Source organism: Pituophis catenifer, unplaced genomic scaffold (genome assembly GCF_029215685.1).
Source record: "Pituophis catenifer annectens isolate HBS135680 unplaced genomic scaffold, rPitCat1.0.hap2 SCAF_7, whole genome shotgun sequence".
NCBI classification, from domain to species: domain Eukaryota; kingdom Metazoa; phylum Chordata; class Lepidosauria; order Squamata; family Colubridae; genus Pituophis; species Pituophis catenifer.
The window spans coordinates 60,422,282-60,441,299 of record NW_027256887.1 but is presented as its reverse complement, the minus strand read 5'-3'; the positions used below and the strand labels follow the sequence as shown (position 1 = coordinate 60,441,299).

At 35.1% G+C, this 19,018-nt stretch overlaps 1 protein-coding gene across 5 annotated transcripts in view; it reads right to left on the bottom strand.

The window, feature by feature from the left end:
• MRTFA (myocardin related transcription factor A) overlaps nucleotides 1–19,018 on the bottom strand; it is an 84,825-nt gene that overhangs the window by 56,626 nt on the left and 9,181 nt on the right. For 4 of the 5 annotated variants that reach the window (XM_070947615.1, XM_070947618.1, XM_070947617.1 and 1 more), the window contains exon 1: nucleotides 14,691–14,917. In XM_070947615.1, coding sequence (XP_070803716.1) covers nucleotides 14,691–14,832 — 142 coding nt within the window. In that variant the 5' untranslated portion in view covers nucleotides 14,833–14,917. Of the gene's footprint in view, nucleotides 1–14,690; nucleotides 14,953–19,018 lie in introns of those variants that run through there. The other variant, XM_070947619.1, reaches the window with a different exon arrangement.

Below are 19,018 nucleotides of genomic sequence, written 5' to 3'. Positions count from 1 at the left end.
TCAACACAATGACTGACAGAACGTTTCATGAAGCTATATGCACTAACAGCTAACCTCATTCACCCAAAATAGTATGCAGTTGGTTTCTCTACTCAGAGCTCAAACATTTGCCAAGCCAGCAACACTACGTGGTACAGTTCCTGCCCTCTTTGTTTCCAAATCTAAAACTTCAATGTCCACAAAGATGATATGGAAACTTTGCATCAACAAATATCAAAACTCCTATCTTAACCAAATTTAACTAATATTAAATTATAGCATCTGGAGCAAAGCAACTAAACTAAATTAAATTAAATATAACTTATTAAATTCTTTGCACAACTGTTGTGCAAAGAGTAGTTTATTCTTGAATATTACAATACAACTGAAGCATTGTATCACTAATACATTTATCTACAACTGTGTTTCTTAATGTGTGGTGCTAGGACCCTGGCGGGGAGAAACTCTCTCGGGGGTCACAAAATCAAAATTATTTGCCAGCCTATGTTGAAAACAGTATTAAAATATCATCAAACGATTATGAGAAGTAGCAGCAGCAGCAAATGTATCTATTTCAACTTTTAATATGATAAATATCCATAAACAAAAGCTCTTCTGCAGTCCTCTATAATGTTTAAAAGTGGGAATGATATTGTGAGAAAAAAATTAAAGAAACTCTCATCTTAAATTACAGGAGGAGTTCTAAATTTTATTTCAGACTTATTAAGATCTACTGATTGAGTGATTCTGGACATGAGAAACAGAATTGCAAGCATCTTTATATCTTTCAAGAGTTCACCTTTAATAATTCCATGAAAAAAATACTATACTCCTCTCCTTCAAGTCAATCTGTAAAATAAAATAAAGAAATAAAAGCTCTATATTATTATTTAGCCCAAAAGAAAATAATCATATATCCAGAGTACTTTTAAATATTCCTTACAACATTTTTTTAAAATTTCCAAAAAACTATCTGGTACAGTCTACTTTGGCAAAGGCTGTCATTAAATCTTTGTACATACATATCTATCTATCTATCTATCTATCTATCTATCTATCTATCTATCTATCTATCTATCTATCTATAGGCTTTCGGTTTGCTAGGTTTGGGTTACAACATTTAGTAGCATTTCACTTAGAAAGAAAGAAATAATTACTACAAATATAATGCTGTAGCAAAATAATTTCCTTCATAACTGCTTCTATAAAGAATGGAGCAATTTCATCCTTGGGAAACTTCCAGTCTGTCTCTAGGGACAAAAAGATGTTATTGCTGAGCAGAAGCAAAGTAGTCACCCTTTTTAATTTTCAGATTGAAAACCCCAAATATATAAGGCTTCTCCAAATAATTACACTCTGACTGATGAAAAAACAAGGGAGAATACAGGTAGTCCTCACTGAACAATCACAATTGGGACAGGCAACTCAATCATTAAATGGTAATTAAGTGAAACCAGGACTGTGCTTACGAGCTTACTTCAGCATTCCTTTCCTTTACAAACCTATGAAGACCGTAAATTTTAGGAGTGATTGTAAAGTTTTTCATCTCTGTTGTAACTCTGGTCACTGAAAGAGAGAACTGTTAAGCAAGGGCTACCTATACAAGTTTAAAGGCTTTCAATCTATCTTCATAGGAATTATTTAAGCTATCAGAAATAATTTCAATTTGGAGTTTTCTCACAAGTCATTTGACTTTTAAAATATTTTTTTAATATAACATTAACTGTACATGCCTGCAGAGAGTATGCAGTTTATCCTTCCAGACAACTGGCTGCAGCTGCTCAAGCAGCTCAGGAGTTTCCTAGCAATGGTGGACAGGTGGCTAAAAAGAAATTTCTCTCAAAGCAGAAAAGGCAATCTAGCTTCGGAATCTGCATTTCTGCCTAAATCTGCTGCTCTGCAGCAGTTCCTACTCTCCTAACAGACCTGCATGTACATAGGATATATTTTTGGCATGTCTGTTTCTTCTGCATAAACTTTGCTTTAAATACCATGAAGTAAAAATGCAGGAATAGCAAATAAAAACTGGAGAAGCTATCAGAGTTAACCATAATAGTTATTTCTATAAGCATGGGGGGGAGGGGAGGGGAGGGGAGGGGTGGGGAGAGGAGAGGAGAGGAGAGGAGAGGAGAGGAGAGGAGAGGAGAGGAGAGGAGAGGAGAGGGGAAGGGAAGGGAAGGGAAGGGAAGGGAAGGGAAGGGAAGAGAAGAGAAGAGAAGAGAAGAGAAGAGAAGAGAAGAGAAGAGAAGAGAAGAGAAGAGAAGAGAAGAGAAGAGAAGAGAAGAGAAGAGAAGAGAAGATTACGCTCTGGAGACAAATGGCATCCCTATCTCATCCCAAACACTGTACTTGTGATTTACTAAAAATACATCTAATAATTAATAAGTTGTTTGAGCAATTTAATAAATTGTCAAAAATATAATTCAATGTTCAAGTACACTATGTCCAATGAAGATGACAATCAATTAAGAAGTCACTCTGTATTACTGTTCCTGATTCTGCCAAGAACATTTGGATATATAAATGCTTATTAAGTCTCATAGATACACACAATAATATGTGAAAGGGCAGTTAAGATCAACCGGCGTGAATCCAAGAAGCTATATTTGAGGACATATCTCCCCCTCTCTTGAGAATTTAACAGAGTTTTGCTTTCAGAATGTACAATGTTTTTCCTACATGATAATAGATAGCTTAAAAACAAGCAGTCAAAACCACATTATTAAAACATTAAACATGGTATTAACTATTCTTAACCAATCTATTCCCTTTATTTTTCCCCCTACTCTTCTGAGTCATCTAAATAGGAAAAAAAATAGCATTTTCTACCTTCACATGCTACCTGGAAGAATGACCAAACATGCATCCCTTGTGCTTCTTCTCTGGCATGATACTTTATCCAAGGAGGCCACCAGTGAAGCTTAGCTTGCCAGCATTAAAATCCTATGGTGGGGAGGGGGTTGAATGTCAGTCAGAGGCTCTTGATTTCTAAGTCAGCACCTTCACTACTACACAAAACTGATAGGAAAAGACACATTTCATTAACGAAGCTGCAAACAGACCTGTGTTTGTACCTCTGAGCACGTCAAAATCTCTTTTTGTCTTCAAACTCAAACAATACACTACACTAATTTCTTATATACAGGCCTCCATAACCTACAGAGTAAATAAATCTGTTTTCTGTATGCTGTAAACACACATTCAAAAAAAATACATATGTACAAATTAATTATTTGGGATCCATTCCCTACGCTGCCCTATTATCAGACTACTAATGTAATTTCCCCTAAAGATTTCTGTTATAAGTCAATTCTATTAAGAGGCTTCAGGAATATTTTCCAAGGATAGCTTATATTCTATTTTTTTATTCTTCTTCTTTACTTCCTTTTTTTACCATTTTGGGTGTTTAGGGAAATACAAAGTTCTTGCTCTTCTGGTGGTCTCAATCATTGTTAATTGAAGCTGTTATAGTAGGTCTTTGATGTTGTTCTCCATCTTCTTCTGAGTCTGCCTCTTGTTCTTTGACTTTGTCCTCTTTTTGTATATGCCTTGTATGATATGAAATCCCACAACATCCTCTCCAAGTGAGCAAACCACTTTATTCGCTGTTTTTGTATGTAATTTAAGATTGGTTCTATGCCAATTCTTTCTCTTACCGTCTCATTTCTGATTTTATCTCTTCTGGTCACTCCAGCAAATTTCCTCAAGCGTCTCAGTTCTGTGGTGACTAACTTTCATGTTTTGTTGCAAGTGTCCATGTTTGGTACTGGTAACATAGGGGGGGATGAATATTTGTATGAAATGCTTCTTATATTGCCATATATTGTATGAGTGGAGCAAGGTGTCCTAAAACTTGATTTGCCTTACTGCATTATTGTGTTAATCTCTTCATCCATTTTACCATCTTTGGTGAACGTTGTTCCTAGATATTTGAACTTTGATACTTATTCCTTCTAATTACTCTGTTTAGCGTATGCTTTTTTCTTCCAATTGCCATTACTTCCATTTCCTCTTTGTCAATTCTCATATCATACTCTGACATTCTTGGTTCATGGCCAAAAAATGATGTTGTAGTTTCTTAACAGTACTTGCTATCAATGCCTGGTCATCTGCAAAGAGTAGTTCATTGACATTATTTCCATTCTTGGGTTTGGCTTATTTGCTTATGCTGCCAATATAGGTGATAAACAATAATGATGATGTACCCATCCCTGTTTTACTCCACATGTTACTGTGAAAGGTTCTAATGTTCCTTGGTTTATTCTGACTATACTTCTGCAATCACTATATAAGCTTTTGCATACTCTAATAAGAAGTTCACTTATTCCATATTGGGTCAATGTTTACCATAACAATTCCCAGTCAACTCTATCAAATGTTTTCTCTTGGTCTACAAATATGACAAAGACATTCTTATTGTATTCCATATTATTTTCTACTAGTTGTCCCTCAGGGCTTGGTACACCTCCCTTGCTTAACATCTACCTGAAGCTGTTGGGTGAGATCATCCATCACCCTGGGTTGAGATATCGTCAATATGCTGAAGAAAAAAAAAAAAAAGATATTCAGCTCTACATCTCTACACATGGTGACCCGAGTAATGATGTCTCTGCCTCTCATGATGCCTGGCGGCTGTAGGGAGCTGGATAGGGAACAATAGACTTTGACTGAATCCTGACGAGACTGAGTGGCTTTCGGTGCATGGAGCCCCAGGATATGAGCTTTTGTCATCTTTAATTTTGGATGGGGTCGCACTACCCTGTGCAGACCCAGTTTGCAAAATGAGGCTTCCCTGGTCTTACATCTCCTGGGCGTGAATAGGACAGTTTTTGCACATCTCAAATTTGGCACCAACTATGACCTTTCGTGAATCATGACTCTGCACTCAGTTTCTCAAGCCCTACTCATTTCTTGTCTGGATTTCTGCAATGTGCTCTATATGGGATTACCCTTGAAATACATTCGGAAGCTTCAGCTGGTGCATAATGTGGCTGAACAAGCAGTCTTTGTGGCCCCTGGGATGGCCCATATTACCCTATGCTCTACAAACTTCACTGGCTACCAGTCTGCTTCCGAGTGCAGTTCAAGATACTTTAAAACTCTTAATGGCATAAGTCCAGGCTATCTGATGAATCATCTCATTCCACTAGGACAAGCCCATTGTACTTATGCCAGTAGAGGGTCTACTACAGATCCCATTGATCAAAGGACTCTAACTACTGGGATCCAGAAGAGCCTCTGTTAAGATCTGCCCCCACTCTCCTATCCTTCCACAGGAGCATGAAGACATGACTCTGCTGGGGGGATCAAATGGGGGACTTCCACACTGAAGGTAGCTGCTGGACTATGGCAGACTCCTCCTCCCCATCTTTTTCTCTGCACCCGATCCACCCATTTTTTGTTATATTGATATATTATTTTTGTGGTTTTTTTCATTGTTTATTTTTTTGTTCTATTATTTTACCTTTGTTTTGTTTACAGCTTTTTCATTTCTTCCTTTTTACTGTTGTAAACCATCCAGAGTAGCCCTTCAGTGCGATAGGCAGCAAATAATTTTAACAATAACAATATATTATCATTAATCAAAATACATCCTTACTCTTGAGTCATCTGAAACTATGCAACAGGAGCAAGAGAGAGAAAAAATAGAAGGACCACTTTCTTCATAATTGAATTTCAAAATTAAATATTGACTATCTTCACGCTTACAAGCATTTGATACTGTTGTTCACATTATAATTATTATAATAAATCTTCTGCTATTGACCAACTGGCATCATCAGAATTTCCTGTTCTAGCAGAATCATTCTTTTCAATATGGATTTAACTAGACAATGAGAATAGACTGCAGATATTCAAGGTTTACTTTTTAAACGTATTTCCTTAACTCTATGAACTTTCCTGCTCAAATTAGCTACTTTATAGGTACATTCCAAAATCAAGCTACAATCAAGCTATAATTCCAGATTTGAGCCAATTAGCTATACAAAAAAAAAGAATCCTTTAATTTATTTTTTGCTAAAAAAAGAGTCTCTTTCCTCTTAAATCTTTCCTACTTGGGAATAGGAAAAAGAGGCTGCATGTGGACCCTTGAATTCCCTAGATAGCTATATTGATGGCAGCTGTCTTCCAGGAATTAGACACTACATGCCGTTGAAAATGTTAGTGTTCAACCCCCAAAGAACAAAAATTCTGACCATGTTAGAAATAATTACAATTCAGAAGACCAGGCTAAAAATTTTACTAGAGTAATTCACTCCCATTTCATTTGGCATTGGTTTTCAGGGAGCAAAAATATGTTGATTCACATATCAATTTAATAAAAATATCAAGAGATTCCTGTCATGCAAATCTTTCTTTGGCAGAACATGATATGATCTGACTAAGTTACAACACTAAGTTTATTACATACAGAAAGACTCAGTATACTCTGATGTAACTATGTCTGGTTTCCTTGAGGAAGATGTTCTGTTTCATAAATTAAATGAATAAATTGGGAGAATAAAACTACAAAAGTATTTTGACAGTTGACTGAAATCTCTCTGCTAAATTTGTCTAAAGGTATTCTAAATAACACAGTTTTTAAAAATAACATAGGTCCATTTTACCCATTTTTTCCAGTCCATGTCTTCAGATCAATTAGAACTTGTTCTCCTTGCTAAAGATATTGAAATAATTACATGTCTGTCTATCTGTCTGTCTGCCTGCCTGTCCACCTATCAATCAAATTTATATGGCCTCTTATCTCACAAGAAGTATGACAGGCCTTAATTCAAATACTTGAGTGATTCTGGATCATGGCTATCATCTAACATGGTAATATTCTTTGATTTCAATGACTGGCACTACAACTTACAATTGCATTTCTAATTTGCCATATGTTCTATAAATTTCATGTTTACCTAAATAAGAACCAATATTACACCAATTTTAAAGATAATGAACTGAAGCTAAAAGCTTGCTGTTGGATCAAAAGTGTGCAATGAGTCTATACGCAGTTATGCAATGTGAGTTCAAATTTTTTAGATATGGCAGAATTGTCTTGGATCACCCTGAGAACTATCGGTACTTCCTTTTACCATGTGTGAAAATCAAATATGTATTTTTTATTCGTTACATCTATTCAAAAGATCCTAAAATACCACATTATATGTTATTATAATTTAAGAAACTGTGATTAAAAACAATGATTATAACTTTCAGCTAAACTCAACACTTAGTAACTTAATGTATATATTCATGATTCTTTTCATGGGATCAAAATAAAAATGTCACTGCTTTTGAATACAATTATTTTAATTTACCAATCTAAACTATTATTGCCAAGTAATGTGACATTCTACTAATAACTAGGCCCAACCTTGCTTAACTTCCAGGCCTAAAAGATCAACTGATTACCGACAAGTAGTACAGTGAGGCAACTAGTAGTATTTGAAATAATGAAGCTTTTGACATTTCACAGGTAATCAATGAGTATCCAGCAGTTAGCTTCCTTTTATGTGGTTACATGCAAAATGAAACTGAACAAATGCAAAGCAAGCAAGGTGACAAGGGAAGGAGGAAATGGGTCAGGCACAGGAGACATTGCCTATAGAAATGGCTTGGGTTTTTTTATCACTTGCTCACTTGTAATCCCTTCCTCTCTAATCTCTCTGCTCTACAAGGGTGGGGAGAAGAATAAATGGCCAGGCACATGACAACATGCACTGGCTGTAATCTCAATCATGTGACTGAGACACTGCAAAATTTGTAAACGCAGGCATTGGTTGCAAGTGCAGTTATTTTTTTCAGAACCATTGTAACTCTGAATGGGTGCTGAATGAGGTAGTTGGTAAGTGAGGACCATCTCAAGAACATCAACATTGGTTGGCATGCTTACTTATTTTATGAAAACAAAGTGGATAAAGTATTTAAAAGCCATATACTCAGAGACTCTTTGATGAGAGTTTGGAAGAAGCACCGACTCAAATGGGATTACAAAATACCGCTATGGCTGGATCTTGGTCATATTATGTAGAATACAAATATAATGTCACTCGGGGGGTTTTTATATAAAGAAGTTCTTTTTACAGATGCGGGCAGATGGCAACTGAAGACATTAGAAACACTGTTGGATGAAGGGATTAATCTAACTTGGTTACAGTATAATCAACTTCAACTGAGATGGAAAGAGGACCAAAAAATTGGTATAATGATGCATGAGGAAGAATTGGTTAGACATATAAAAGAGAAAGGTCCAATGCATATTAAAAGGCTTTATAATGTTTTGTTAGAAAGGGATTCAGAAACTGAATTGGCTAAAGACTGCATGATTAAGTGGGCACAAAATTTTGCAGAACCAGTGATGTTGGAAACATGGGAAAAAATATGGGTTCAGAATGTTAAATTTATACAGTCGCAGAATTTGAGGGAAAATTTTTATAAAATGTTTTATAGATGGCATTTAGATCCTAAGAAATTGTCGTGCATGTACCCTAATGTTCAACCAAAATGTTGGAGATGTGATTGCTTAGATGCCACATATTATCATGTGTGGTGGACTTGTAAGAAAGTGAAGGCTTTTTGGATAAAAATTTGGTGGGTTATGCAGAATGTTTTAAAGAAAAAAATTCAGTTTTCTCCACAATTGTTTTTATTGGGTATAGTTAAGGGTTTTACATTGGGTGAAACAAAGTTGATATTGTATATGATAACAGCAGCGAGATTACTGATAGGTCAATATTGGAAAAATGAAGCTATGCCCACTATTGAGGAATGGACTTTGAAGATGGTCAGTTTTGCAGAGATGGCAAAGATTTCAGCATATCTAAAAGATCGCTCACAAGAGACTTATGAATGGGAGTGGAAAAAGTGGATAGATTATGTGCAGAACAAATATCAAACTAGGAAGTATCAAATAGCTTTTAACTGAAATATTTCTATCTTTATATAATAATTTGAATTTTGTGAAGATGAAAAAATATATTGGGGGTGGAGGGGTTCAAGTTTTATAAAAAGGGGATTTTGATTTGGATTATATTCTGTGGAAGTCTGGGGGGGAGGGGTGGGCTAGGGAGGGTTAGGGGGGATTGGGGAGGGTTAGGGAGGTTAGGGAGGGATGGAGGGGAAATGGGGAGAAAATGTAATTGTAAAACTTTTCCAATAAAAAAAAAAAGAACATATCCAGAATTTCTCTGCCACGTTTGATAAGAGTGCTATACATAAATAGTTGAGAGGAAACTCATTACCCTCTAACATTAAGTTCATCTGCCCCAAGACTAAAATTCCACACATTTCTTTAAACCGAGTTTCTCCCAAATGTATTTTTCTTCACAATAAAAACTGCTTAGTTGGTATGTCCACACAGATTAACAAGCTACTACAAGTTCCAGCCAACCTGATTTGATGTGTGACCCAGAGAGCCAAATTGCCAGGAATGTGAAATAATCAAAATCAGACCAAAACTGATAATAATCAGAGCTTTGAAGGCCTTGGGGTAGAGGAAAGATTATTGCTTCAGTTAACTAAAGATGTGCTGGGGACAAAAAGTAAAAACATGATATGATGATTGATTGTAAATGACAGCAAAGGTTGTGAGTAAAAAAGTGAGGTTTTTTAAAAGTATTAGTAAGAAATCTAGCCCACAGTATTAGAAACCCCTCACTGCCAGCTACTCACTAATATATAAAATACCATATATATAAGTATGCCAAATTAAACTATCAAAATTAACTGAATTATGTTATCAATGAAATTATAAACACAGGAAAGTTTTAAACTACACAAGCGAATTATATAATTCAGGAAAAATTGTAAGGCTTTACACATTCATAAACATAAATACATACATACATGTGTGTATGTATATATGTATGTACATGTATATCAATATGTATATGTATATCTATATGTATATATGAACAGCCCATATATTTGTAATATTTTTGTTTTTTTCTTTTTTCTATTCCATTAACTAAATAAAAAAGTAAATAGTTGGAAAACTATGTTAATCTTGCTAATCTGCATAAAACAGCAGCAATCATCATAAAAAAGTAATCTCACATTAATAAACAAGGTGTATTGATAGCAAAACATTTGGAGTTTAATCAAGCTTCAAGGTAAATTTAAGGGTAACAGCTAATATTACTGGAAGACACCTATTAAAGAATAATTAAAAATCTTCAATTTTCAGATAAAATTATTTGGATTAAATTAGATAATTTCAGGGTTTGATAGTTTTTCATATATTTTGGATAGCTTAGGTGATTGATACTAGGTATTATCTTTTTTTTACAGTAGGTCAAAGTGGTTGAAATTTACATGAAAAACCAAGCTATCAATTAAGTGCATACAATTATTATGAAATTCCAGACCTCATATATACACGTCTTAGATTTGATTTATGTAGTATTCTAAACTACTTCTAAAATGTACACATTTATAGTCCACCAAGAAATAACCTGTTCTGAGCCACTCAGGACATACAATGAACTCAGTTGTAACTCAGCAGTCTGTGCCTTAAGCTGGAAACAGAACAAAACCTCAGTAGCAACAAAAATCAGACAATATTTTAATGACTCCTTCCTATTGTTCCAAGTACATTTTCTTCATTTCCCAATGTAAAAAAATAGGTGTGGTCTATTCCATTACATCATTTATTTGTATTTTAAAATCAACACTGACTCATTTTCTGGTTTTCTGGACTCTTTCTTCCATTAACATTTTTAATTGAGTTCTAAGATAAAATAAGATACAAAATACAAAAGAAAATAAGAAAACAATGGGGATAAAATGGGGAGGGGAGTGAGGAAGGATTAAGAAAAAGAAAAACCATTGACTTCTGACTCTCTCTGTTGCAATAAAATAAGGCATTAACATCAAATCACAGCTTTTTGTTTTTTCATAATAATATAAAATAGCCATTTCTTTAAGGATCTATCAGTTTAATTGATAAAAACCAAAATCAAAGTTTCATTCTTTTCCACTTCAAGCACAAATTTCAGAAGTGGTCTCCATGTGAAAACAAAAGCATTTACCAGTATATAGCTTTCTTTTATCAAAACAATCAATCTTTCCATTTCAGCCAACTCCATAACAAAAGGGCTCTTTCAAATACAGTAAAATTTAAAATAATGTTATGATTTAATTAAATATCCTACAGAACAAAATTTTAAACAGAAAAAACAATATTTTAGAAAAAAAACAGAACAAAATTTTAAACAGAAAAAACAATATTTTAGAAAAAAGCTATTCTATTTTTTTAACTAAAGGTTTATTAAAGTTAAAGGCCCTGGGGGGCCTTTCTATTGCATTACTATAGTTGTTTTTGTTGAGAATTAAAAATCCCTTCTCAAGTCCGTAAATAGTATGTGTATGGATGTAATATATACAAAACAATAAATAGATATAAGACTCTATTATTTCAAACAACAGTAATATAAGAATTTATAATATATTATAGTTGAAGTATATTTTAAATTATTAGTAATATATATATATATATATAATGTATATATGTATATACAGAATATATATATATATATATATATACTGTATATACATATATACATACATACATATATATATATAAAACACATATATACATATATATATATGTATATATACATACATACATATATATATATATATATTTGTGTGTGTATATGTATGTATGTATGTATGAATGTGTGTGTGTGTATATATATATATCAGAAATAAGATTCTTTCCTTTCATTTAAACTGAGGCATATATACCGTAGTTGAGTAAAAGTATTCAGCAGGTAAATCATAACTTTTAAAATAAAATAGAGTAATTGAGATAGAATAACAATATTACAAATGTGTCTGAATTTACATCTGTGAAAGAAGAACAGCCATGCAGCCGCAATAGAAATTTATTTAATTAAAAGAAAAAAGAATTTCAATTGTGGGGCAACATAAAAAAGTGAGTCTGTTCCTTTACCTATTCTGAATACCAATATACAAATGTGCAAAATAGTTTTGCCCAGCTTAATTTATAACATTTTTTGTAAATATTAAACATTCAATAAATTCTGAGGGGCCTTTAAGTTAGCATTGATTCTTAGTTTCCCAGTTTCTAGCTTAGTGCACCTTAACTACAATACCAAATTGACTCTCTCAGTTACATTATTGCCCATAAAATTACTTGGTAACTGTCATCTAGGGAGATACGTACAGACAAGACACTTTATTTTCTTTAGTAATTGTTAAAAGCTTCCAAGTGCGGTACATAAAGCTAACTACACTCAAGAGCTAACATCAGACCTTATCTTCACCGTACTTAATTTTGCAGAATAAATTATATTGATACAGTAAGATACAATTACAACAAAAATCACATACAAAAGGATCTCATTATTTTCTCCATAAAATATGGTTATTAAAATACTCAATTGCTATAGATATAGGTTAGATAAAGACAAAGAAGAAACCCACAAAAGGAAAGGCACATAATAATTTTGATAGAAGTTTTACTTCCTTGAAAATTTGAAGAGAGAGTAACAGAATAATACAGTTGGAAGGGACCTCGAGGGTCTTCTAGTTCAACTCTCTTCTGAAGCAGGAGACTTTATACTTTTTCAGACATATGACTATCCAATCTCTTCTTAAAAACTTCCAGCAATGGAGCACCCAAAGATTCTGAAGGTAAGGTGTTCCACTGATTAATTATTCTGTCAGGAAATTTTTCTTTAATTCTCAGTTGGATCTCTCCTTGATAAGTTTCCATCCGTTACTTCTTCTCCTGCCCTCAGGTGCTTTAAGATTGACCCCCTCTTATCTGTGATAGCCCCTAAACCGTGATGGCGAAGTGCCACACGGAGCCATGTTGTCTGGCACACACGGCATCACCCATTCCTTTTCCAGGTTTCCGGTGCGCATGTGCACGATCAGCTGGCCTTTTTGCGTACGGCAGTGCCGGAAACTGGAAGAGCTGGTCTTCCATTTTCCTATGTGAGCATGCACGCCGGCCAGCTAATTGTCGCACGCGCATGTGCGCCAGAAACCCAGAAACTAGCTGGCCAAACCTGAAGTTCATTTTTGGGCATGCGTATGCGCCCTGGGCAGCTCCTCTTCCGGGTTGTGGCCCAGACAAGCATGCACGTACTCACTTTTTGGCACTCGGTGCCGAAAAGGTTCACCATCACTTCCCTAAAATATTGGAAGACTGCTATCATGTCACCTCTAGTCCTTCTCTTCATTAGACTAAACATATCCAGTTCCTGCAACCATTTTTCATATGTTTTAGCTTCCAATCTCCTAATCCTCTTTGTTGCTCTTCTCTGTATTCTTTCCAAAATCTCAGTAACTTACTTGTATCATGGTACCAAAACTGGACACATCCAAATGTGGTTTTGTCAAAGCAATATAAAGCGGCACTAACACTTCATGTGTCTTGATACTAGTTCTCTGTTAATGCAGTCTAAGACTGTACTAGCTTTCTTGGCAGCTGCAGAACATTGCTGGCTCATATTTAAGTGGCTGTCCACTAGGACTCCTTGGTTCCTCTCATAGTTACTGCTATTGAGTCAGGAACCATGTACTCTCTACCTGGGCATTTGGTTTTTCTTGCCTAAGTGTAGAACCTTTTATCACCACTGAATTGCATTTTGTTGGATAGATCCCAATGTTCAAGTCTGTCAAGATCCTTCTGGAGTGTTGTCTATTCCCTTGGGGTCATCTGCACAGCTAGTGTCACACATTTGCAAATTTGATGAGTTCCCCTTTTAGCCCCTCATCCAAATTGTTTATGAAGATATTGAAGTTTACTGGGCCTAATACAGAACCTTGATGTACTCCATTGCATGCTTTTCTTTGCTAGTCCTCTAGCTACCCCAGTGCTCTAGGATCTTTGAAAGATATGGTTCAGTAGTTCTAAGATCACATCTGCCAGCTCCTTCAGAACTCTGAGATGTAATCCATCCGATCCTCGTGATCTGAATTCATCTGGAGTAGATAAATGTTGTCTTACCATTTTCTTGCCTATTTTGACTTGATTAATATGTCTTTTACAGCACTGCTTTGATAGGTTAGACTGTTTTTCCTTTTGCATAAAGAGAGATACAAAGAATGACTTAAGCAGTTGCACTTTCTCTGTGCTACCCATCGTCATCCATTAGTGGATCAATTATTTCCTTTACATTTTTCTTGTTTCACACAAGTTGAATATATTTTTTTAAATTATTTTTGACATTTGTTGCAAGTCTTTGTCCATTCTCAGCCTCAGATTTCCTAATCATATATAAAATCTTTGTGCATAGTACTAATTTGTGCAGCAGTTTCTTATTTCTTTTGAGAAAAGAGATTTGTATTTTAGTAACATCTTGAGGGCTACTTTGCTGTGAACCACAGCTTACATACTAGAAGTTTTAAGTTCACACAGGACATGAAGCCCATCCAAAGAAACCACATAGTACTCTATGGTTAGTTAAACATAAATAAAATCATAAATGCAACTATTTCTAGCTAATGGTCTGCTACTCAGTTTGTCTATGTAATCAATAACATAAATGAGTGTAAACATTCTACAAGATACAGGATCATGTCCCTATGTAAAAGCTTTATTCAGTTTTGATCTCCTAACACCAATTAACATAATCTTTCTTAATTTAAAACAGAAGCAGACATTACATTAGGATAGGTTACACTACACCTGCTAAGATGGAGATGTCCATATGTCTACTAAGAAATTCAGGCCTTATTGTTTCACTTACCATTCTTCCTCTCACTAAGAGGAGGAAGATTGGGGTTCCGGCCAGGATGGAAGCCTACAGTCAGCTCGGGCTGCAAGGAAAGTTCCTGCAGTTCATTGGCAACAGCTTCACTCTGTGGGCTTGGTGCAGCCGAAAGAGACATCGAGAGTGTTTCATCTTCATTCTCGCCAACCCCTCCTCCGTCCCGCCCATTTCCAGCAATGACGGAAGGGGGCAGGCACAGGACACCAGAGAAATCCACTTTGGCTTTTGTGATGACAGCCTGAAGAGGGAATAAAAAGTTAGAAACTAAAAGTTAGAAACAAACACATATATATGAATTATTTGACTTTCTTAGATTTAATTTGTTCTCTATCTGCAGGTCTTTTTTTCAACTTAAGTTCAAAATAAAATTAGCTGTTCAAACAGTGTTTAATTTTTTTAATGCACGAATTAGTTATCTGCTGCAGGTCAAAACAGTTAAGAGTTATTTTCCTTCTTCTAAATCCCCTTTCAGTGAAGAAGTTACATTCACAATTCAAATCTAGTTACTACTCCAACTGAATGTAACTGCATGCTTAGTTAAAAATGTAAGAACCACACTATTAATGCTACTATTAGGATAAGATGTAAATATTGAATTTGACTGAGATTTTAAAACTGGCAAACTTTGGTCTGTCCCAATTCTAAAGCAGAAGAGTTGCAAAGTCTTTTCAATAGTTGATCTTCAGGAGGCAGCCTGAGACCCTATTTGACAACATTTGTTTCTTTTTGCTAGTATTACAGGCTCCAGCAGAGCAGAAACACAATGAGGATGTAGGCAGATCAAAGCAGTAAAGCCCTCTAAACCTGCCAGAGGAGACTAGTACCAGCTGATGGATTTCATCAGGCTGAGTTGGCCTTTATTTCTTGAGTTATTTCCAGGTGCCAAGTACAGTCCACAGTTGTGTTTCTCCAATTGGAACTCCAGATAGGGTGCATTTTTCATAAACTGACCATCTTTATACTTATTGTCAAATATTTTACCTACAAGAGTTTTATTTCCATTTTGTAGATGAGAAAACTTTCTCCCTATTTTCTCCCATTTGAAAAACACCAACCCTAATAGTGACTACTAAACTCAAAGGCACTACGATTTAGATTAATATCCTAGTATTCAGCATAAACAGAAACTAAAATAGTGTATCTTCTAAATTTCTCCCAGTATAACTGTGAGAGAAAAAGGACAGCAAGTTGTTAAATAGGATTAATAAAAAGTTATAAAGCTTTTCTTGAAAGAATGTAAGTGAGCCTTTTTATTAAAAAGCTTTCTTCCTGAAGCAGTCTCCTTCCTGAAGAAAGACATGTAAGGGTGTGTGTGGGTGTGGGTGTATACACACACATACACATACGTACATACAAACACACACAATGGAGGAAGAATTCAGACCAAGAAACAGCACTGTAAAAAACAAGGGCAAGAAAAATCCTCTGATTTTCTCTTCACCTCATAATTACGTTATTCCCAAATTTCTTCTTTTTTCAGCAGAAAACAATGCAATGTAGGAAACATCTTCCAAAAATGAAAATTACCTTAACATGTATTAATTATTAGATAAAAACGTTTATCTGATGCATACTTTTTCAATCAATTCAACAGTACACTTTACAGTCTCATTAGTAGAAAATGACTAGACGACGTTTTGGGATACATTGACCCAACAGTCACTTCTTTGTTGACAAAAAGTATGTGAATCTTCAGATTTGGAAATTAGTGGCAACTTCTTTAGCAATAGTGACATCAACCTTTATCTATTATTAATCCTACACATCAATTCAAAAGTATTTTGCCTATTACTCTTACAGAATTGCTTGAATTCATTAATTCAGGCTCCCTTTCATAAGTCACTTGCTTGAAGTGACCCATGCCTCAATTAAAATCAGGGCTTACATTTCTTCCGTTTCAGTAATTCTGTTGTATATTTACTTGTGTGCTTAGGGCGCAGTCATGCTCAATGACTCAGATAAATTTAAGCTTCAACTTCTATGAACAGTATTCTTGTTCAGTGTTTTCTTAATAGTATAATCATGAACCCTGATATCAGAATACTGTATGCAGGAGTGGCTGAAAAATCCTTTGCCACTATTACATTAGTGGTTTTGTGAATGAGAAAAGTAACAATGGGGTTGTATTTTCCTCATTTGTACAATACCTAACAGATGGTGAACTCAGGCCAAAGGTTTTGATAATGGGCTTGGCAGCCTTTTCCAGCCTCATATATCCATTGCCAGCTTTAAAGAATATCCAATAACTGCAATTGATCTAGCTTGACTGCAATACTATTTCCAACGTTGCACTGGCTCCCACTAAGATCCAACAGCATGGACATTCTCAAGGTCTTCTATTAAACAATGTCATCTAGCAGGACCTAAGAAGCATGCCTTCTCTTATGCAATGCCTGCCCTATGAAGTAGCAACCCCCTGAAATCTGAATGGCTCTGGCTTTGGTTAGCCTTCCAGAAAGCCTCGCTTTTTCCACAGGATGTTAATTGAGCCAGGCTCATTTGGGATTATGATCATGTGATAACTTTCAGAGATTTTGATTAGACTGTAATTGTGCTTTTATTTTTTTATATTAACAGATTAACAGAGTTGGAAGGGATCTTGTAGGTCATCTAGTCCAACACTGCCCACCCACCCAAGCAGGAGACCCTGCCTATACCATTTCTGACAGATGGTCGTCCAGTCTCTTTTTGAAAGCTTCCAGTGATGAAGCTCCCACAACTTCTGAAGGCAAGCTGTATATATCTTATCTTTTGTTTTGTGTTTTTATCTTCTTATATTTTTTGTGAGCCTTTTAAGAGTTTTTATTTGGGATTGATGTCTGTATAAAAATCAACACCTCTGTCTCTGAGTTCTACAAATGTATCTTTTGATCAGTACATGATTCACTTTTACAAATTTGTGACATGAACAGCAAACTCCAGTGATAACAATCAAAATGTATGCCCTTTTTTATGTTGATGAACCATCAAACTCACATCTAATTGTGATCTCACTTATTAGAACATTTGACTCAATTTACTCTTAAGAGGGCTGATTAATCTAGTTCTTTACATACTTTTTCTAAATAAGATGGTGAATAGGATGTCTTCATTAAAGTCATGCCACAGTAAAGGTTTCCCAAATATTGAATCTATAAAGGAGATATTTGTAGCTTAGGGTTGAAATGAGGACTCCTTGATGCTCTCTGAGCTTGGTTGTTTTCTTGCAGACATTTCATTACCCAAACTAGGTAACATTATCATTGCTAGAAAGGAGTGGGTTTTGCTCTCAGTTTATATATTTATACAGTGGTTCAGTGGTTAAAGATGCCAAGCTTTTCAGCTGATAGCCCGGGTTCAAGACCCGAGGGCCATGTAACAGGGTGAGCTCCAGCTACTTGCCCCAGCTCCTGCCCATCTAGCAGTTTGAAAAGATGCAAATTTGAGTAGATAAATAGGTACCACTTCAGTGAGAAGGTAACAGTGTTCCGTGTGCCTCAGCATATAGGCGTGCTGGTCATGACCACAGAAGTGTCTTCAGACAATGCTGGCTCCCTTGGCTAAGAAACAGAGATGAGAAGCGCCCACCAGTGTTGGAAAGGACTGAACAGGGGAAACCTTTACCTTTCTAGTAATTCTACATCTTTTAATTGAACTGATTTTGTTATACTTTATTATTATTTTGCAATTATTTGTTGGGGGAAATATGCTGACTCTGTAAACCACTTAGAGAGGGCTGTAAAGCATTGTGAAGCGGTATATAAGTCTAAGTGCTATTGCTATTGTAAGGCACCTTGAGCATTTATACAAATGCAAAACAGAGTACAGATTAATTAATATAATTATTACATATATAGCTCCATTGATAGTTGGATTAAGGAAGGGAATTTTAAACTGAAGGGGATTTCCAAGAGTTATAATATTCATCATGCCTATTTGATGAAAGCTGCTAACCTGCCAGTAAATTCAAAATGGAAATTTTAATTTGCCAAACAGGAACAATGATAGAATGCAGATTGCCTATCAATATTATAGTTGTACATAAGATAATTTAAATCTCCAACAGGCAAAATTATTTATAAAATGTCCAACGTTAGGCATTAATTAAAGATGTGTAATTCTTTTTCTATCAGATCATGTGTTAACAACTTTTTGCTTAAATGAAATCAAGAAGAACATTTCCTTACTTTCCATTTTCCATTCATGCTTGTTTTGTGTGTAAATGTGTACATCCTTAATTTTCATTCAATTCATTTTCAAAATGGACAAACATAATTTCTGAGGGACAAAAAATTCTGGCTACTTTTAAATCATTCTGATTACTT